This window comes from Sciurus vulgaris (genome assembly GCF_902686455.1).
Source record: "Sciurus vulgaris genome assembly, chromosome: 4".
NCBI classification, from domain to species: domain Eukaryota; kingdom Metazoa; phylum Chordata; class Mammalia; order Rodentia; family Sciuridae; genus Sciurus; species Sciurus vulgaris.
Genome location: NC_136464.1, coordinates 57,286,029 through 57,307,635, shown reverse-complemented (window position 1 = coordinate 57,307,635; position 21,607 = coordinate 57,286,029). Strand labels below are relative to the sequence as shown.

Here is a 21,607-nt window from a genome sequence, read left to right as displayed (position 1 = left end):
CTATGAGCTTTTGTGCCTCTGGGCCTTTGCACAAGCAGGTCCCTCTGTCTATGTCTTCACCTAGCTACTTTGCTCATCTCTCAGGTACCTGCCTGACCTGGCAGGGCTCCATGTCCACACTGCACTGTGGCGTCTAGCAGCCTTACTGGCACCACCAGCTGGCCTTGTTCATATCTGTGTCCCCAACACCCGTGCAGAACCCAGCGCTAGGAAGGGCCCCATATTTGCTGAATGAATGGATTTTGGAGATGGAAAGGCTCTTTCTCACTCCCTTCCTTGCCCACCAGTCTCTGCATGTCACACAAGAGGACATGGAGGCTGGGGTAGTGACTGAGCTGGGAGAGTGCCACCTGTGTCCTGGTAGGCTGTGCCCTCGTTCAGTCCTACCACCATTTCCAGGACATCTGCACTGCTGAGGGCACAGAGGTGGACACAGGCAGCCAGTTGCCCAGAAGCTCACAGCCTGGGGGACAGACACAGAGGAGTTAGTCTAGAGCTCAGGCCCAGAAGGACAATGCATTCACTGCAAGTCTAGGCTTGCGTGGCAACTCGACTCCACCCAGCCACCGGGCCCAGGGCCCTGCTGTCCTGCTGCCCACCACACACGGGAGTCAGAAGCAGAGCAGGAAAGTCCGGCTGTCCTGCCAGAAATCAGGAAGCCTGGGAAAGAAATACGGAATGGGGAGTCTGGAGTGTGCGTGGGAGGCTCTGGCAGGTTCCTGGTCCCGGCCTCCCTGGGTCAGGTTTGCCAGTTGCAGTGGAAGAGGGGCGGGAGGGTTGGACCTGGGCGAAGGGGTGGCTGGCCAGGCAGCAGGAGCGGAGAAAGAAGCGAGGCAGAGCGGGTCCAAAAGAAGCGCTGCAGTGTAGCCCACGGGACCAGGCCTGGCTGGTGAAGGAGGCGAGGTGGGGACAGAGCCAATGTCCAGCCTGTGCCACAGTGTGATGCCAGTGGTTCTACCAAGGGGACAGCCGGGGAGCCGGGGGAGCTGGAGGGAGCTCCACCATCCCCCCAGGAAGCAACTGGAGATGCGGGGGAGACATCCAGGGAGCAGGACGTGAGCTGTAGGTTTGCAGAGGAGGCTTGTGGACGGAGAAAGGGGAGAGAGGCCAGGAGGGACAAGTCCTCCCAGGGCCAGCGTAGGGAGGCAGTGGTTCTCTCCTGGAGGCACCTCTGTTCCCCGGGGAGCTGTCCTGAGCAGGACAGGGACTTGGGAACTCCTCCCACCAACCACAAAGAGTTTGGGGTCTGTAAGGTGGAGTAGGACCTCCATGGTGACCTCCGGGTGTGCCAGAAAAGAAGCCAAATTCACACTGGCTCGAGCAAACCCACTCACAGCACTGGACGGCTCGGCCTTAGCGAGCCTCTTGCTGGTGCTCCAAGGGCATGATGTCTTAAGGACTCATTTCCCATGGCCTCCCTGTTGGCTTCATCTCAGGGAGACGTCACCCCCAGTGACAAGGTGTCCCCTGCAGCTAAAGTTGGGGCCATTTTAGAAAACCCTTGCCAAAGGACTTCTCAGTCCTTCCAGCCCCTTTCTTGTGGCCTGAAATGAGCCCTGGGCCCATCTTTGACCCAGTCACTAGCCAGGGGAGATGGGAGAAGCTGATTGGCTACGTAAGGTTTTATACCTGACAGGGCCAGGTGTGGCGTTAAACCATCACAGACACTTAGACTGAAAGGAAGAGGGTTCCCCAAAGGGAACCAAGTCACAGTTTCTAGGAAAATGGGAAATAGGCTCACACTGGATAAAATGACAGATGTCTGCTCTCCTGTGACTCCGGGGTGATTCCGATGTGCAGCTGGGTCAGGAGCCACGGGGAGAACGGCCTACCAAGCGGCTGTGCCAGTCCTGAGGAGGCTCGACTGCCACGTTTGACTTGGTGAGTGGGAGAGCAGTGTTTGGGGAAGACTGGAAAGCAGGCAAGAGACAGCAGGAGACGGGATGGGAAGGTTGAGAAGAAGGTCACAGCCACAAGGAGAAGAAGTGGGTTTGTTTGATAAAACCACACTTGCAGCCAAAGGCAGGATTGATTTTTATTTTTGTTTTTTTGGTACTGGGAATTGAACCCAGAGGTCCTTAACCACTGAGTCACATCCCCAGCCCTTTTTAATATTTTATTTAGAGACAGGGTCTCACTGAGTTGCTTGGGCCTCACTAAGTTACCGAGGCCAAGTACAGAGGAGAGTGAAGAGTAGCCTTCTGGGCAGGGGTCCAGCAGGAACAAATGTGTAGAAGAAGAAAAACACAGAAAATTCTTGAAGAACAGTACCTGCTGTATTTGTGGGGGTATGTTTCCACTTAGTTTCCCATCCGGGTACCCCTAAATGTCCATTTTTATCTGGGAGTATAACCAAGACCACAGATCACAGTCAAATTCCTTGGCTTAGCACTAAAGTCCCTCTCTTCTTGCTGCGAACAAGAAATTCTATTTCCTAGGGACTCTGCTGAGGCCATTCTTCCTGGGGACCCCTGAAGCTTCAAATAGACTTCATACAATCTGTGGATGACTTAGTACCTACTGGACTCTGAGCTCCTGGAAGGCAGGGTCTTTTCACCTCTGAGTCCCCAGGTCCTGGCTCCCACTTCTGAAGAAAGAGGAGTTCAAGATAAGCCTAGTTATGCTGTGAGATTCATTTGGGCTGTACAATACTAAGGCTAAAGGGAAAATCTCCAGGGTAAGAATTTCAGACAGTGTTGGAAGAAGGAGAGGGACATCTGGGGATAGGGCACCTCAACCCAGGTGAAGGGTCACTTCCTATACACTGCTACCTCTCAGCTGTGGAAAATCGGAGGCTAACAGTGACCCATTTGCTTTCTCTTGGGATCTGACTTTTTTTTTTTTTTTTTTTTCACGTTACAACTGGGAGCCCAGAAGTAGCTGAGTCTTAGCAGCTGTGATTTCCAAGCAGATACCATTTATCAAGTCCCCACCATGTGTCAAGTGCCATTTTAAGTGCTTATATGTATGTCTTCATTACATCCTCCCAAACAGGTAGGTATTTTTTTTATATATGTCCATTTTATAAATGAGGAAACTGAGGCTTAGAGGCAGTAACTCACGTATTGATAGAAGTGGGCTGTATATCTGGATGTCTCTGACCCCAGGGTCCCCAGGAAGCCCTCGGGTTTGGACATGCTTCCAGTGCTGAGGTCAGGTCAGGCTAGCACAGCACCTTCCTCCAGCAGTTCCCAATCCCCAAAATGCTGCAGCTCCAAACTTTTTTGGCTTCACTGCCTTTGTATTCCTGGGAGCCCCAAAAGTCCCGAAAAGGAAAAGATCAACTTGCAGAACAAGGAAGAAATGAAACTGACTCCCTAGTTCAAATACCTTCTTTCAGTTTGGTCTGGGAGGAGGGAGAGGGGGAAGCCCCAAATCCCTGAATTTCCTGGCCTCTACCTCCTTGCAGAGAAACTCTCCAGCTCCCCCTAGTGGTCTTTAGTACCACTGCTTTCTCAAGGACTGGTCCTCAGGGTACCCTGACTGGTACATCCTAAGGCCTCAGAGATGGGGAAACAGAGGTGTCTTCCTCAGTGAGGTACCTCAAGGGAACTCAGAGCTCCTGGCTACCAGCCCTTTCTGCAGCATCCCTTCCCATCCCAGTAACCCTTCATGTTATTTGATTGGCTCAGTAATTGTTATAACACTTATCATACATGAATGTAAGTACTGTGTTACAAGGTCAATGCACTCGGACATATCTATTAAATGTTCTGCGATACTGGATTGTGAATCAGTCTTCCTCCAGTCAATATGTAAAATGTGAGGTTCGTAATAGCCCGTTCTGTTATCCCAAAAAGAAATCCCAACTCCCCTGTCACCTCCGCCTCTATTTCACATTTCAAAGGCTAGCTTCAGCCTGCTGTTCCTGAGTGGTTGGCTTCCTCCAGAAACTCAATCCCACCATGTCATTTGCAGGAACGTCAAGAGACACAAAGAGATACACTCACTTGGGACACAAATGTTACTTAAAGTAGGAAAGGTGACAAAAGTTGAACAAAACTATGAAATGCAAAATACCCTTCAGATCACCAGTTTTTCTCTTGTGGAGTTCTAATAGGAAATGACAGTAGCAGAGTGTGGTGCCACACACCTGTCATCCCAACAGCTCAGGAGGCTGAAGCAGGAGGATTGAAAGTTCAAAGACAGCCTCAGCAATTTAGTGAGGCCCTCAGCAACTTAGTAAAACCCTAAGCAACTTAGTGAGAACCTTTCTCTAAATAAAACATTAAAAAGTCCTGAAATGTGGTCACTGGTTCACCTCTGGGTTCAATCCCTGGTACCAAAAAAATAATAATAAGGAAGTGAAATGTGAATTGACAGCTGGAGGGAGGAGGGGTAGCCTTAAGGTGGGACTCACACAGGGCTGGAGGATGAGCAGGTGTAGGAATTGCTTGCCTTTGATGACTTGGGATGGTGGGGTGGTCTGATCTGGTAGCAAAGCGATGGATGGAATGGGAAAAGGGGAGAAATTAGGAAATTCCAGAAGCAGGACTGACCTGCCTCTAGATAACCTGGAATTAAAACAGCGGAGGGGGCACTGACTCACAAGATCTTGGTCCTGAAAGAGAGAAGGGGCATCTTTTCTCTTGCCCCTGGAAGGCTGGCTTTTCACTCCAGAGTAAAGATGAGGCTGGCAGAATGGGTGCTGGCAGCACCCATGGGTGCTGGAGGAACCGTAGGACTCAGGAGATATGGCGCCCAAGATGCCAGGGGTAGAAGAGAGAAGCTGGGGTGAGAGGTTGGCGGGAGCTGCAAGGGCAGCGGAAGGCATTCAAATTGTCCTGCTGGGGATGTGAAGGTCCATCAGACGCCCTGGTAATAACTCAGTGGGGTGTCTGTAAGTGGGGTGTCTCAAAGGCTGGCTTTGCCAACTTCTCGAAAAATGGAGTGGCATGAAGCGTGGCCCCTTGACTTTGGCGGAAGGCGAAATGGGCCCTCGCTGTGAATCTGGAGAAAGGGAGAGAAGTGCAGCCCCAGCGCCACTCCACACCCCCTTCCTGCCTATAAATAACCCCAAGTGTCACTTCAAAGAGGACAGGGAGCGCGGGAGAGGGGCTCCTGGCCGGCTGACGAGGGTAGCGGCCCTGCACACCACGCCCCCAACCCCGGGCGAGTTTGCATAAATAAACAAATCCAAGCAGGAGGCGGAGGGGGAGTGGAGGGGAGGAGGAGGGAGGGGGCGGGAGAGATTAGTTTGGGAAGTAGCAGGGATTGCTCATCCGATCCGTGCAGCCGCAGAGAGTGTGTCAAGTTACAGAGGCGCCGGAATCTGCCCCAGCGCTCCTCGGCAGCGGCCGCGACCCACCTCAGCCCATGGGGCCCTCCATGTGCGCCCCTTCACCCGGGGACTGAAACTGGCTCTCCCGGGAGAGGCAAGACATCCAGAAGGACCGGCAGCGCGGCACCAGCTCGAGGACTCTGCAGACTCTTGAAGGGGAAGACAGGCGGGGAGCCGGCCAGATTCCCCTAACTTTCTGGACTTGGAGCGTTCTTCAAAATAACTTTTTCCTCACTTTGGTGTACCCCGATTACCGCTGGTTGTGATTTTCGGCTTTCCGCTTCCTACTGCTAATTTTTCCGTCCTCTTTGCCGGAAGCAAAGGAAAGGGACGTTTTCCAGCCACACAAGCCCTTTCCCCCTGCCCCACAGTTTGGATCGCGCCTTTCTCGGCAGCGGCTCTTACTTTTATTTATTCTATTTATTTATTTATTGGTTCTCAAGACGCAAGGGGATGGTGGCGGAGCGAGCCCGCAAAGCGGCAGCCGCCGGTACCCGCGGCCCCGGGGAGCTGGGCGCGCCCGGGACTGTGGTGCTGGCGGCGGCGCGAGCCGAGCGCTGCGCGCGGCTGCCCAGCCCAGGGTCGTGCGGGTTGCTGGCGCTGACCCTCTGCTCGCTGGCGCTCAGCCTGCTCGCCCACTTTCGGACCGCGGAGCTGCAGGCCCGGGTGCTGCGCCTGGAAGCAGACCGCGGGGAGCAGCAAATGGAGACGGCTATTTTGGGACGAGTCAACCAACTGCTGGACGAGGTCTGTGCTCTTTGTTGCTGACTTTTACCCCTCCCCGCGGCGCCCCCTCGCGCAGCCTCCAGGCTGTCCACCAGCCAGTGCCGGTGGGTACTCGCCCTCCGCGCCGCTGGGTGCGCCCTGGGTAGCACGAGTTGTCTGCGGGACGGGTGGGGGCACAGATCGACGCCGTGCTGCCAGGGATCAGAGAACCTGGTCGGCTCCGCTCTCAACGGGCACCCCCATGTCCGACCCTGGGAGCACCCTGGGCGCGCCAGGCAGGTGGAGGAAGGCAGGGCGCACGAAGGAGGGCAAGCTCCACTTCATCCTCCGGGACCGGCCGGGGTGGTGTGAGAGGTCCCCGCGCCCACGCCGGGGGCAGCATGGCAGGCCCGGCAGCCGCCCAGGTGATGAGCCCCTGTGGTCTCCCCTCCACCCCACCAGGTTAGGCGCTGCCTGTTTTATTGCCACTGTGGGAGGAGGGAGTGACGAATTGAGTCATCCAAGGGTCTGCGGAGAGGGGGAATGCAGGGGACAGTACTGGGGGGGTTGTCATGGTCTTTGCTCATTGGTCCAGGGGCTTGAGCCCCTAGTGTGGGTCTCCTGGCTCTGCTATCGTTGGGCATGAATTAGCCCATACTTTCTTGTTCCCAAGCTGGGGTTCTTATGCAGGGGCCCTTGGAAAGGGTCCCCAACCTTTTTTCTGGGTAAATGATTCTGAGCTTTCTCCCGTTTCCCAAATTTCCTTGATCCAAGTAGAAGAAAAACTAATTATGTCACTTAGCCATGGTACTCTTGGGAGTGCATGAAGGGATGGCACCTCCCCAGAAGGAGGGACAGGCCTTCACCTCGGGCCATCAGAGGAAAGTTTGGACCTTGCTGGAGTCTGGACTGCACAGAGAATCCAGGCAGGTGAGGACCGCAGAAGCCGGAAAGTGGTCCTGGAACAGGTGTGGCGGTGGCGGGTTTCCACGGGGAGAAGTGGAAGGAGTCTGTTCCCTAGTTGGAGGTGGTATGGAACAGCGGAGAAAGAGCAGGGTGCTGGTGTCTGGCCACTCTGGGGTTTCATTCCTGCTCTGCTACTTGGAAGCTGTGCAACCTGGAACAAATATGCTGACCTCTCTGAGCTTGCGGAGTCGTGGTGATGATGGCGGCAAACCTCAGAGGCCAGCTCGAACAGTGGTGAATGCTGTGGCCATTTGCTTCCCTAAAGTCTGGTTCCTCCCCGGTACCTTTGCCAGAGTGGTTCTCCAGGCTGGTCAGGGAGCGGGTGTTCATAGGGCCAGAGCAGAAGGGCGGCCTTACGGCAGTGACTGGTGCTAGTAGTGCCACCAGGACTGCTGCTGTCAGCTCATTCCCACGCCCTCCAGGCCCCAGGGAATCCAGAGAACTCCGTCAGGACGCCCAAGTCCCCTGCCCCCAGGCTGAGCAGCAGGAGCAGGCAGCCCTTGCTGGTTGGCCGGGTGTGCAGATGGGACTGGCTGAGAGGGTGTCAGATGCCGCCTCCAGGTATCCTGGGTGCCTGGCTGCCAATGGCAGCATCTGGCCCTGGAGACGCACTCAGTTCTCTCTACCCTCTCCCTGCCCAGGACCCTTGCGGGCAGGGTGAGCCCCAGCCCTTCCCAGCTCCATGCTTTCTCTGCTGATGATGTAGCTGCACCAAGTCACATGCTCTCAGGGCCTTGGGACTAACTACCTGCCATGCCCACCCATCCTCTCGAAGAATAGCTTCATGTTTACCCCCCTACACCCCCAGATCACATCTGCAGAGCTGAGCATCAACCCAGAGATCATCTAAAGTGATCCCCACTTTACAGATGGAAAAACTGAGGCCCAGAGAAGGGCAGCAGGTTGCTCAAGGTCAGATGGTGAGACCCGGGACTCCAGCCTCCAGACCCGGTGTAAGGTGTTTTTTGGTGTCCTGCCAGGGCTTCCTGAGAGCCAGCTGTGGGTCAGGCCCTGTGGGAGACACACGTCTGCCTCTTACACTCAGTGGTACATGGGACACAGAAAGAAAATGGGTCGTGACCTTGTCATGTAGAAAATATTACAATAATGAAAGAGGGGGCTGGGAACCATGTTCCATGTGACATGATCTGATGGTGGTGGTCATGGTGGGCTTCGGGGGAGTTAAGTGAAGATCGAAAGGGTGAATAGGAGTTTGCCAGGGGAAAGAGGGGGAGCGTGTGACCTGGTGCTAAGGGGCCAAGGGACCCGTTCTGGAGGCTGGAGCCAGAGGGTAGGGTTTTCCTTGGGGTGCTGAGGAAATTCCAAGACCCCGTGGGCCAGGAGGACAGGAGGGTTGAAGATATGGCCACGGAGAGAGAGGGGAGCAGAGGCCAAGAGGGAGGCAGAGCTCTGTGAGGGCAGTGGGGAGCCACCGGCGGGTTTGGAGGAGGGCGCTGGGTCCCCAGAGTGAGAGCCCAAGGCAGGCAGATGGGACACCACTGCAGGGAGAGGGGCGGTGACCTGGAGCAGAGTGGAAGCAGGGTCCAGAGGAGCGCCTGGGCGGGGCTGCAGGGGGCCTGAGGTCTGAGGGAAGGTGCTGGGACCCAAGGGAGAGTGGGAGCCTTCCTGCGGGTGAAGGCCTGGCCGTGCGGAGGGGTGGCTCTAGTCCTGGGGCTTCTGGAGGGACACACGGGTCACATGGTCCCATACAGTGACCACTGGTCACATGTGACTTATATTTGTATTCATTAAAATTAAGCAAAAGGTAAATTTTCAGGTCCAGTCACACCGGCTCCACTTTAAGGGCTCAGTCGCTGTGGTAGCAGCAGCACAGCTGGCGGAAAGTCCTGCTGGACAGCACCGTTCTGGGGGCAGTGTCCAGGCCTGCAAAAGTGTCCCCAGGCAACTTGGGGGGATCCACCCTCTGTTTTCTTTCCCAGCTGTGGGCAGAAGCAAAGGAGAGGAACAGGAGAGGCGGGCCAGGCAGGAGCAGGCCCGGCTAGCGCCTTGGGGGAAGAGGGACAGGCAGAAAGGAGAGCAGGTCTGTGGAAGGGTCGGGCAGAGGTCCAGCCCTCGTGGGGCCACACCACAGACGACGAGCTTAAGGCCAAGAACAGGATTCTAGCCGGGCTTTGCCGGCCCTCTGGCCTAGCCAAGCGGCCCTCAGGTTCCTCCTCTGTACAGAGCAGGACCTACCTCCCTCCTGGGATCGCTGCAAGACCCTCTGAGAGGGCAGCTGGGAGCAGACACGGAAAAGTGCCACCAGCAAGAGCTACCCAGGACCAAATGAGCACACAGTGGAGGCAGCCAGGCCGGGGGTGGGCAGCCTCACAACAGTAGACCTGGGGCGCCCACAAAGGAGGGTGGAGGGCCTTGGGCAGGACACCTGGAGAGGCACAGCCCCGCAATGGCCTGGAGGCAGGAGCAAGGGCGCACAGTGGGCAGGGGCTGGGCTCTGTCTACAAGGTGGAGGGAGGAGGGAGCTGGGAGGCCAGGCCAGGCTGGGGACCCAGTAGGAGATGAGCCTGAGACAAAGGCGAGGGGCCCAGCCACTGGGCGTGTGGGAGCCGGGATGGACGGGGGAGCTGGAAGTGAGGCCTCCAGTCAGGGCCCCACTCTTCCCCGTCGGCGCCTCTCCCCTGGTCGGGGACCCTTAACGAGCACTCCAGCTGCCTGTTATTTGATTTGCTTGCTGAGAAGAAAGAAACTGGAATGTCCCAAATGGAGAAAATCAGATGACACCTAGGACTGGACAGCGGGCGTGCAGCAAGAGGAAGGAGCAGACTTGACACCAGGCAAATGCATCCTGAAGGGCCAGGGGGCATGGAGGACAGTGTGGGCAGTCACCTCCAAGGTCAATTTAAGGGCTACCAGGCAGGATCCCCAGTCCCAATAATAATAACAGCAACTCTAATAAGATGTGGGGTTTCTGGGCAGGACCCACACCATGCTGTTACCAGCCCAGTTCTTTCCATCCTCACAGCTTCCAGAAGGATGGCCACTCTCCTTAACCATCCTACAGTTGAGAAGACCCCCATCACCTCCACCACACTCTTGGTGATCCCTTCCTTCAGGCATTGAGGAATCCCCTGGGAGAGGAAGTGGTCAGAACTTCCAGGCTAAAATGTCAATGGACCCCAGGCAGACTGCGCCGGGGCCCTAGAAATAACTATGGCAGTAGGAATGTCGTACATTTACAGCCTGTGCACAGGGGCCTTCTTTTGGGTCTTTTTCCAAAGAAGTATTTAGGGGAGCAATCCGTGGCTTACTTACTGCGGCTCTGGATGAGGTTCCCAGGACTGAGATGGTAGGATGAGGGTGGGTACAGGGTAGTCTGTGCAGTGTCCTGGTAGTGTGGGGACCACAGCTGCCTGGACCTCAGGAAGTGGACAGACCCTAGATCCAGGCACCCTCAAGTGTAGCCTAGCACTCTCCTGCGTCAGTCCCAAATCTGGTCCTTCTTGCAGGTCAGGAGCCAAGTCCAGGCCCCTCACTCTATGGCTGGGGAAAAGATCCAAAGGATCTCTCCTCCACACCACCCCTTCTCCTTTCCAATTACCTAGGTGACCAATATGTGGCAAGTGTACCCTGCTCCCTTCCCATTCCAGGGCCCTCAGCAGACATCGCTAATCAATTGCAGCCTACTCTCCACCCCCTCTCTCCCTGGGTTCACCTGCAGCCTCAGAATCCTTTTCAACTCGTTTTCCAGGAAGCCACTTGTAACTAGTGGGCAAGTTGGTGTTCGGCTCTGAGATTCTTTCATGATTCTAAGTATTTTTATTTTTCCAAATACGAAGTGCTTTGTGATGGGTAAAGTCAAGGAGAGTCATTACAGCCTTACAGCTTCTCTGGCGACCTTAAAAAAAGCAAGTAACTCCAAATCAGACAGAGGACCTCATCATGTAGCCAGAGGTGGGGACAAAAGCCAAGTTCCATCTATCACAATTTGATCACTCCCAGGAAGGTGTCTTTTCTTTCCCCTTATTCTGAATCATTCTAGATTTGTCCCCAGGCACCATGGAAAAAGCCTTCTCAAATCATCCCAACCCAGTCCTTGCTCTGACTTCCTGTGGCTCTTCCTGGCTGACATTTAACTCAGAGGAGCTAAACGCTGTTGGCTTCCCTGTCCCAGACCCATGGCAGACCTTACTAATCACTGCACGCTGTGTCCACTGAACCTAGATGGGCCTTGGATCCTTCTCGCACAGGGCTCCAGTGAGCAAGGTAAAGTCTGCTCCACGCAAGGCTCAGCCCCACCCCATCGTGCCTTTAAATGTCTCATCTCTCCATTCAGCCATATGCAATCCGATGACAGAGTCGGCTACTCCCTAGTCTCTGGGTCTCTTATCGAGCCCAGTCAGGGTTTTGCAGGCAGGAGGCAGACCTGGCCATAAGTTTCTGCTGATAGAGGCCACAGAAGTCATCTCAGCCAGCTGTGCCCGCCCCGTCCCCAATCCAGGACCCAGCTATAGGCTCAGCATTTGCTCAGGGACAGTGTCACCTGGATGGAAGTTTTCCCAGCAGCCAGCAGCCAGCAGACGGTGACATGATTAACTCCTCTAAGTCCTGGCAGGGGAGGGAGGGCTCTGTGCAGTGGTTCTACAGCACGCCGCAGCTGGGGTGCTGTCCCCACTCATCCCCTATTCTGGAGGTCGGGAGCCATTTCTTCACCTGCCAGGCTGCCTGGCAAGTCTTCCTTTTTCTTTCGGCAGGGGACAGGGACCCAGCAGTGAAGCAGGCTGGTGCACAGCCTTGGTACCGCAGAGATCTCTGCAGCGGGTTGTGGGACCCGAGCCTCAGGCTCCGGGTGGGAAAGTGGAGATGACAAGTCCTCCTCACAAGGTGGTAGGACTAAACCGGACCATGCACCCGATGTCATCTGTACCCTTCCCACCTCCCTCATTGCTGGAGGGGATGAGATGGGGCCGCTCTGGGTCCACAGCTTTTATTCAGAGCTAATATTTATTGAGCGCTTACTGTGTACCAAGCACTATTCAAAGAGGTTTAGCTCTATGGGTCCACAGAATCCTCACTCTGACCCTCTCAGTGGTTGCTATTTATTTATTTATTTACTCATCCCTTTTTACAGAAAAGTAAAGGCACTCCAGGGAGGTTAAGTAACTTTCTCAAGATCACACAGCTAGGGAGCAGCAGAGACAGGTCTTGCCTCCAGGCTGTGTGGCCCCAAAGTTGGCTTCTGAGCCGCTAGCTATTCTTGTCTGCATCGAGTACCACACTCCTGTGGCTGCTAAGGCTGGCCTGGTCAGCTGGGGTCTAAAGAACCATTTGCTGGGTCTGGGGCCCCCCAGAGGTGGCGTTCACTGAACCCACTTGACAAGGGGCCTGCATTACCACTTTTTTTGTCATTCATGTCGTCTGACCTGGGTGATGAGGACCCTTCCTCGAGTCCTTGTCCAGCCCTGGCATGTGGAATGCTGGGGCTCCCAGGAAGGGAGGGGCCTGTGATTGTCTCCTGGACTCAGAAATGGCCAAGAGGGAGCAGAGCACCCTGTCTGGGGCTCGCGCCCGGCACAGCGTGGTCCGTGGGCAGGGGTTTTGTATGAATGGCAGTCCCAGTTCTACTTGCTCGTGGACCTGGCTTTCCTTCTATGGGCTGTCTGTCCGTCTGATCAGTTGCTCCAATGCCCTTTAGAAGCAGGATAGGGTTCAAAGTTTTGAAGCAACTGGATAGTTTAAGTGACTCTCCTTCCTTCTCATCGGATCTAGAAGCCCTCAAGGCCTGCACCTGGACCAGCGACCCTCTGGCTGCCACCTTCTCCCCGAGTGGGGGTCCCTGAGGGTCAGGCCCGCCAGTGCGACATGCACAGACTCCATGGGGCGCTGGCTCTGTAGCCGGGGCCCCCTGCGCAAGAGTTTGGGTGTAGCCCGGTGCCCAGAGCATCCTGTGCAATGCGACCCAGACCCCTCCCAGGGTCCCCCCAGTGCCTGAGGGGCTGAGAGTGGCAGCAGCAGGGTCAGAGTGAGAAGTCAGTGGGAGTCCTACTGTGTGCTGAGCAGTCTGAAAGACTGGAGGTTTCAAGAAGGGCGAGCAGTAGGTTCTTCTGGGGTGTTGTTTTCCAAAAACTGAAGCCAGTGAGGGCTTGTCATTTAAAAGAGAGGTTTCTAGAAAGGCCTGGAAATTCTTCTGCCACCTCTTTTTTTTCCCTGCCCCCAGTGCTGTGGGTCACCCCAGGGCCTCACGCGAGCCAGGCCAGCCCTCTGCCGGAGCCGCCCTTCCCTGCCGCTGGTGGTGGGATTCTGGACCCAGAGTCACCTATTAGGTCCTCGGGAAGTGAGGGGTGAACGCCGCCCTCCAAGGGACGCTGAGGCCCAGGGCTGTTGGGGACACTGGGGCTCGCTGGACTAGGTTCTCCTGGGCGTCGCCTGGGCCCCAGCAGACGCCAGCAGCGGCACCCCTGCTGACTCTCCAGCCTCCCACGTGGCCAGTGCTGCCATCGCCCTAGGGACAGGGCGTCACAGGCTCTGTGGCTCGAAGGGTGGGAGGGAGCTGCTGGCGGCTGGTGCTCTCCCATCCTTCCAAGAGCATAGGCACACTAACACAAAGGGGCGGAACTGGCGTGACAGTGAAGGGACACTGGGCTCCTGTCGCCCTCCTTGGGGGCTATTGTGGGCTTCCCAGGCACCACGTGGCCAAGTCCACTTGGGCGGGGCCTGGGAGGCCCCTTCCCCTTCACAACCACCCCGGCCGCCCGGCCGCTGGTTGGCTGCAGTGGCCTTGGTGCGTCCTTTGAGTGTGCTCTGGTTCTCCCTCCGGGCAGGCCCTCCCGCCACCCCACCTGGCTTCCCGCAGGTGGCCTCCTTGTTCTTCACGGTGCAGCAGCAGGCTGGCTGCCCCTCACTGTCCTGGGGCTTCCGCCATCAGGAGACTCTGCGCCCGCAGCCACCTGTGCAGCTGCAGGTGTCCTGAGAGGGCACTTCTGTGTCGGGTCATGCTCTGACCAAGTGGCCTGCAGGGCAGGCCAGGGAGAGCGACCTCTGGGGACAGGGACACAGGAAGGGCAGTGGTTAAAGGTCCACTCTCGGGCTCGGGGGCTCTTCTTCTACCTGCTGCAGGCTGGCACTTGAAGCTTCCTGGGCACGGAGGAGGCTTATGACCTATGAAGTCACCTGCCACCCCAGCCTAGGAAGTCACCTGCCATTCCAGCCTCCCCCACTTATAAAGTCAGAGTGTGGGAAGGAAGGGCCCACGTGAGTCACGTGCCGCTGGGGACTTGCCCCCAGCAGCCCTGGGTTCGCACACCCTGGGTGACAGAGAACTCACTCCTCGTGCTGCGGACCATGTCACTGGGGCCAGACACTCCGCCACACCCACCATGCAAGACCCCTGAGGGTCTCAGAGCACCTCAAACTCAACGCGTCTAAACCCAGGAAAGCCCTGCCTCCCCCTCGGCACAGATGACCATGACGTCTCGGCCTCTTCCCTCCATCACTGTCTGCCCCTCACCCACTCCGTCCTGACCCTCTTTCCCACCGGCAGCCACACAGTCACATCATCTCCCTGATTAAAACTCTTTAGTAACGACCCATCGCTCTCAGGTCAGAGGCAAATATTTTCAGGCTTACCACCCTCTCCGGTCTCATGACTTGCTTGCTCTTGGCTCTCAGAGCCCAGCTGTATGGCTGTGCACAGTCATGGCTGGGGACACAGACTCTGGAGTCAGTTTGCTGGGTTCAAGTCCAACTCTGCTAATGGCTGGCTGTGTGACCTTGAGCAAGTTGTTCAACCTCTCTGTGCTTGGATGGTCTCTATGTCAGATTAGAGTTGATGCTAATGAGAGTGTCTCTCCCTATAAGGGTTGTTTTTAGGATTAAGTCAAAACATAAAGTGCTTTGAGCGGCACCTGGTCCTCTGGTAATGGATATTTTAATCTCCTTGAACAAGCCAAGCTCCAGCTGTCGCGGTCACAGAATTAGGGCACGGGCTCTGAGCCAGGCTTTCTGGGTTCAAATCCTGCCTCTGGCCCTCCTGGCTGATGCCGACTGGCAGGTTACTGCCCCTCTCTCTCTTCCTCAGTTTTCTTGCTCATAAAATGGGTGGCCGTTGGCACAGAATGAATGAATGTTGGCAAGAGGCTTGCCTGTTTCCTAAGAAATGCACTGTTGTGCAAGCTTTGTCCCCTTGGCTGGCTGGTGCCCCTGTGTCCCCAGCACAGCTATCACTTCCTTATGATGAGCCCAGCTAGCCACACCCAGGGAGAGTGGTCCCTGGCCACTCTCCCTGTCGGCCGCAGCCCTGCTGACTGTGGCTGCCCCCACCACGTGCGTGGTCCTGTGTGGCTCTCGAGAGCTCTATGGGGACAGTCTGCACCTCTCGGCTGGGGCGTGCGTCTCCAGGAAAGAGGCTCCAGCTTCTGCCCAGGACTCTTTCCATCAGCCGCCAGCTCCATGATCAGGGCCCTGCCTAGTCCTGCACAGGCCCAGAGAGGAGCCCTGACCTGCTGAGCCCCTGGGGGTCCTGCCCCCCATGCCGGGCTGGCTCCCACCCACAGCCGGCTGCGGGGCTCAGCCCTTGACTCCCCAGCAGTGCAGCAACAGGGCCTTAGGGTAGCAGAGAGGAAGGACTTCCCCATCTGAAGGCCGGAAAACTTGCACAGAGGTGTGAGCCTCCTTGTTCTAGCTTTCTGAACTGATTGGAGCTTGGGGTGGCGTTTGTCTGTGGTTCGGATGGAATGCAGTCAGTGGCAGCTCGCGGCATCCGGCGGACCCTCCGGCCCCTGTCTCATGGCCCTGGGAGTCTGTGATCAGGAGCCAAGGCCCTTGACAAAGAGAGCTGCGGAGCGAAGGAGACCGCTCCAGCACCCCCTCGCGCCCCTCCCGCCATAGCACCCAGCCCGGAGTGACTGGGCACGGCCTCTCTGGGTGGGCGTGGGTGGGATGCCCAGTTTCCTCTGCTTTGATTTTGCGCTGCCCGGCTGCCTGTACCCTGGGGCGCGTGGTGGTGCATGGTGTGGGATCAGCCCACTTCTGCGGTCCCTGGGGTCCGGCCTGCGCCCTAGGGAGTCAGCACCGAGCAGCCTGGTCCTCCCCAGCCTTGAAGGCCTTCCCGCCCCATCACCACCGAGCCCCACCCCGCCGGAGCCCCGCCCAGAGCCCACCTCCCTCCTCCACAGGGGCCAGGCCTCTGAGCTGGCCCAGAAGTAAGGGGTATGGTTCTAGAGGGGATCAGAGACACCAGAGCGACCCTGTCCTCAGAGGGCCAGCTGGGGCTGCAGCCCAGAAGGCTCTGGAGGAGGCCGGAGCACAGCTCAGTGCCAGGATCAGGGTGTGGCGCACCTGCCATGGTCATTACCCTGGAGCTTCCTCTACTTCAGCATCTAGTCCTCCTGCCCACAGGACCAGGGTAGGGTCAGGAAACCTGACCACTCTGAAGGGGCCAGGCCAGCAGGAAGTGCAGGCGGTGAGGCGGGCCTGGCAGCAGCTCCAGACAGGAGTGACCTTCACCTGGCCTGCGAGCTGCACGCAGCTGGACAGGTGCCCCCTCGCAGGCCTGGCCCCCTTCTCCTTTTCTCTTCCCGTTTTTGTCCCTCCAGCTAATATTATCCCGACTCCAGGGCCAAGGAAATCGAGGTCCTATTGGGTTAGACCTTCATATATGTCGAGGTGGAACACGGGGTCTAGACCCCGCTCAACCTGTGTGGCCAAGCTCCGCCACAGATAGTGACGCTGCGTTGGCGTTTGGAGTTCATCCACACCAACCTAAAGACAGTCCCCAGGGCAGGTGCTGCTAGGAGAATTCATACTCTAATAATAACAAAACATTAATTGTTAAGGGACTGTGGTAGAGCGCTTGACACATTGCCCAAGGCCCGGCTTCAATCTCCAGGACTGCTCACACAAGCAAACCATGAACTCACAGCTTCTTTTTAAAAACATTAATTAAGACCGGGCACAGAGGGGCACACCTGTAATCCCAGAGGCTGGGGAGGCTGAGGCAGGAGGATCACAAATTCAGCCAGCCTCCACAACTTAGCAAGACCCTAAGCAACTTAGTGAGACTCTGTCTCTAAATAAAATATAAAAAGGGCTGGGGATATGGCTCAGTGGTTAAGCTCCCTTGGGTTCAATCTCCAGCACAAAAAAAAAAAAAAAAATTTTTTTTTTAATTAAGTGATTTTTTTTTCCTAGCACTTAGCACAGAGCCTGGCGTCTGGTGCTCAGTGAGTGGCCACAATTGCTATTCATGCATCCTGTGTGTCATCTCGTTCCGTCTCCACGTCAGCACTTGGGAGGTGGCAGCCGTGCCACAGGCCATGGAGTGGAACTCAGAGTCCCAGCCTCTCTCTGGGCTCCCTCCCATACCAGGACTGAGACCCACAGGCATGACAGAGGCCCCGGGAGCAGGTTCCTTTAAGAGCCCTGAGGCTGGGGCCTGGGGCGGGCCCCTGGCGGGCCCTCTGCAGCTGCATTCTCTAGGGCAGCGAGAGGCCGCCTGGCATTTCCCGCTTTGATACTGATACAGGCATTTTAATAGCTGGGACCCATCGGGCGGGCGGTGTTTCAGCTCTGGCCACACAGGGCATTCCAGGAGGCCCCAGCCACCAGCAGGGGTGAAGCAGGAAGGCTTCTCAGCTTTGGTGGCTGGGGGTCCCACTTACCCCTGAGATTCTCACTAGGGGTCTCAAACTCAGATGCCTCAGGGAGCAAGCTGGTGTCCTAAATAGGTATCGCTGGCCACACAAAAAGAGTGCCCCCGTGATGTGGGTGGCACATTCACATACGGGGGGCAGCTGCCACGCAGGGCCACCTGATGGGACTGTGGCCCACGACCGCCAGCAGTCTGACCCTGCCACTGTACAAGAGACAGGAAATCAGAACCTAATGGGACCTCATCTGATGTGTAAACCACCAGTATTTACTGAGCACCTACTGTGTGCCAGGCCCTGTCTAGACACTAGGGACGTGGTAGTGAATGAAACAGAACAGAATCCACATCCTTGTGGAATTGACCTTCTTGTGGTGGAGAGAAGCTATAAACAAGATAAACAACCAAATTCCTAAGGAGGAGATGACAGAGGGAGAGGATAGGAAGCACATGGGGGAGGGTAGTAAACGCAAAGAAGGCCTCATTGGGAGCACTTCAGGTGGACAGGGAAAAGCATCCCAGGCAGAGAGACCAGTAAGTGCAAAGGCCCTGAGGCAGAACGCTGGCAGCGTGTGAGGGATCAAGAGGCCTGTGGGGTCGCCTGGCTGCTGTGTGGAGGAAGGGCTGTGGAACCAGAGCAGAGGCAGCAGGCTCCTTCAGACGGCTTTAGCAGTAATCCATGATGAGGCTCGGACCAGGCGGTCACGGTGGAGGTGGGAGAAGGGCGAAGACCTGAAGCGTCTGAAAGGCAGAGAGCAGGAGTTGCTCAGGAGGCCTGGGTGAGAGGATCCTGAGGTTCCATGGGTTGTCGGTACTGTGGTGGGGAGGTCACTGGGAGGCGCAGGCCCGGGGAGGCGCTCCTTTGTGCAGGGCCTGGGTGGACGCGTGGGGCAGGCGGCTGGCTGCGCGGAGTTCCGAGGAAGATCGAGGCTGGGGAGGCAGAGGCAGCGGTCACCACATACAGATGTCACTGGAGTCACGAGGCCAGGTGAGGCCCCCAAGAGAGGCAGTGTCTAGAGGAGAGAGGCAAGGCCCTGGATGGGGGCGCTGGCCGTGACATTTAGGTGTCAGTAGACGAGAAGAGCCAGAGACGGAGACAGAGGGGACAGCCAGGGTGGTAGGAGGGAAACAGCAGCGTCCAGGGAGCCCAGGGCTGGAGGACGCAGGAGGAGGCTGGGCGGACGGGACCGTCCAGCAACATGAGGTCACTGGGTTGGAACCTTTGCCAGGAGGGGAGGGCTGAAGGCAGCTGAGAGGGGACCAGGCGGGCAGGAAGAGGCAAGCAGGGGGCAGCCGAGGTGGACCGCGGTTGGCCGAGAGCTCTCCTTTGCCACCGCGTGTGCGTGACGATCGTGGGCTGGCGGATGGCCGCTGCGCCCGGCTCGTTGGGGTGCACCCCTTTTCTGGGAATGGCCACACTGACCTGCTTTGGAATCGTCTGTCTTCTTTCACCTGAACAGTCGAGTCCTTTTGATGGGGCCTAGACTATTTCCCAGGGGGCCCTGGGCAGAGAGCCTGCGACAGCCCGATCTAAGTGAGCCGGCCCAGAGGAGGACGCTGGCCAGGCAGGAGGGCGGGGGCTCGCTGGCGTCACCTCCCTGGGCCGGTGGAGCGTGAGGTCCGGGTGCCGAGGCGGGCGGCCTTAGCCTGGAGCACAGATGGTGAGAGGGGAGAGGGGCGCTTGGCACTGACGCAGATGGACAGGCACGTGCCGGGATCGTCTCTGGAGCCCCAGGCTGCTCCTGCCCGGTGCTGTTGCCAGCTCCATGGGTCCTGTCGTCCTTGACCAGCTCCACCCATCAGCAGTCCTAGGTCACACACCTACCAGGCGCCAGGCCACAGGCCATTGGTGGGAAGGGGTGAAATAGATTCTTGGAGTCCCTTACTAGAAAGTGGCACTCGTGAGCCAGGCTCAGAGTCCGGCAATGGAGGGGCTGGCACCAGACTTTGTCCTGGGAGGTCACATGCTAGCCCAGTGGCCACTCCTGCCAACCGCACCTGGCCTCCACACGCCCACCTTGGGTCCTGTGCCCAGCCTCCTCTTTCTAAGTGAGGGTCTCCCCTTGGGGTGTTCCCCTTCTTCCCTTCTGCTTTGATCTTCAGCCCCCTTCTGCCCTCAGAGCCCCCACCCATCCTGTCACCGTGCTCCCTCACCAGGGTTGGTACACTCTTTTTTTTATTTATTTATTTTCATTAATAAACTTTTATTTATTTATTTTCATTAATTTTTTGACAGTGATAAATATTTTTTTAAAAAAATTCTTTTCACACTTGTATATAGGATAATAATGTCTGCCTCAATCTGCCCTCCGTCCCATCCCCACCACCCCACCCCTCCCCCGACTCCCTTCTGTACATTCCAAAGTTCCTTCATTCTTCCTTACCCACCCCCCACTATGGATCAGCATCCATTTATCAGAGAAAACATTCAACCTTTGGGTTTTGGGATTGACTTATTTCACTTAGCATGCTTTTCTCTGGTTCCATCCATTTGCTTGCAAATGCCATAATTTCATTCTTCTTTAAGGCTGAGTAATACTCCATTGTGTATATGTACCACATTTTCTTTATCCATTCATCTGTTGAAAGGCACTTAATTTGGTTCCAGAGCTTAACTATTGTGAATTGAGCTGCTATAAACATTGATGTGGCTGTGTCACTGTAGTATGCTAACTTTAAGTCCTTTAGGCATAAACGAGGAGTGGGATAGCTGGGTCAAATGGTGGTTCCATTCCAAGTTTTCTTAGGAATCGCCATACTGCTTTCCAGAGTGGTTGCACCAATCTGCAGTCCCACCAGCAATGTGTGAGTGTATTTTCCCCACATCTTCACCAACACTTATTATTGCTTATATTCTTGATAATTGTCATTCAGACTGTAGTGAGATGAAATCTTAGTGCAGTTTTGATTTGCATTTCTCTAATTGCAAGAGATGATGAACTTTTCTTCGTGTTTGTTGATCGATGGTATTTCTTCTTCTGTGAAGTGTCTGTTCAGTTCCTTAACCCATTTCTTGATTGGGTTATTTGATTTTTTGATGTTAAGTTTCTTGAGTTCTTTATATAACCTGGAGATTAATGCTTTATCTGAGGTGCATATGGTAAAGATTTTCTCCCATTCTGTAGGTTCTCACTTCATGTTATTGATTGTTTCATTTGCTAAGAAGAAGCTTTTTAGCTTAAATCCATCCCATTTATTGATTCTTAATTTTACTTCTTGTGCTTTAGGAGTCTTGGTAGGGAAGTCAGGTCCTAAGCCAACATGATGAAGATTTGGGTCTACTTTTTCTTCTATTAGGCACAGGGTCTCTGTTCTACTTCCTAAGTCTTTGATTCACTTTGAGTTGATTTGTGTGCAGGGTGAGAGATAGAGGTTTGATTTTATTTTGTTACATATGGATTTCCAGTTTTCCCAGTAATAGACTATCTTTTCTCCAGTGTATATTTGTGGACGCTTTGTCTAGTATGAGATAACCATATTTATGTGGGTTTGTCTGTACAGATTGGTGGGGGTACTGGGGATTGAACCTAGGGCCATTTAACCACTGAGCCACATCCCCAGCCGTTTTTTATATTTTATTTAGAGACAGAATCTTGCTGAGTTGCTTAGGGCCTCACTAAATTGCTGAAGCTGATCTGACCTTGAACTCACAATCCTCCTGCCTCAGCCTCCCAAGCCGCTGGGATTGCAGGCATTGCCACCATTCCTGGCTAGGGGAGTGGACTTCACCTAAGAAGGCCTGAGTTCATAGCTCAGATCAGCATGGGCTGGCTGTGTGACCTTTAGCAAATCACTCAGTCTCTGAGTCTGTTTTCTTAAGTATTGAATGAGGTCCCTGTTAAACCTACTTTAGAATTTGATTATGAAAAATTGATGTGACTCTTTATATCCAAGCACCCAGCTGAGTGCCAGTCCTCAGCAGGAGGCCAAGCAGATGTTAATGTGCTACAAATCCTCTTGAAGTTTCCCGACCTTCCCTCCCCACACCCAACATCAACTCCTATGATACAGCCCCCGTGACAAAATGACGAGGTAATGAGGAAGCAAATGTC

General features: G+C 55.6%; 1 protein-coding gene across 1 annotated transcript in view; it reads left to right on the top strand.

Annotated features, from left to right (window-relative positions):
• The first annotated feature begins 5,197 nt into the window (after positions 1-5,197).
• The window catches only part of COL13A1 (collagen type XIII alpha 1 chain), a 141,825-nt gene continuing 125,415 nt past the window's right edge, over positions 5,198-21,607 (top strand). Inside the window, exon 1 of the mRNA XM_079135786.1 lies at positions 5,198-6,028. Within this exon, the coding sequence (XP_078991912.1) occupies positions 5,735-6,028 (294 nt within the window). The 5' untranslated portion in view covers positions 5,198-5,734. The remainder of the gene's footprint in view (positions 6,029-21,607) is intronic.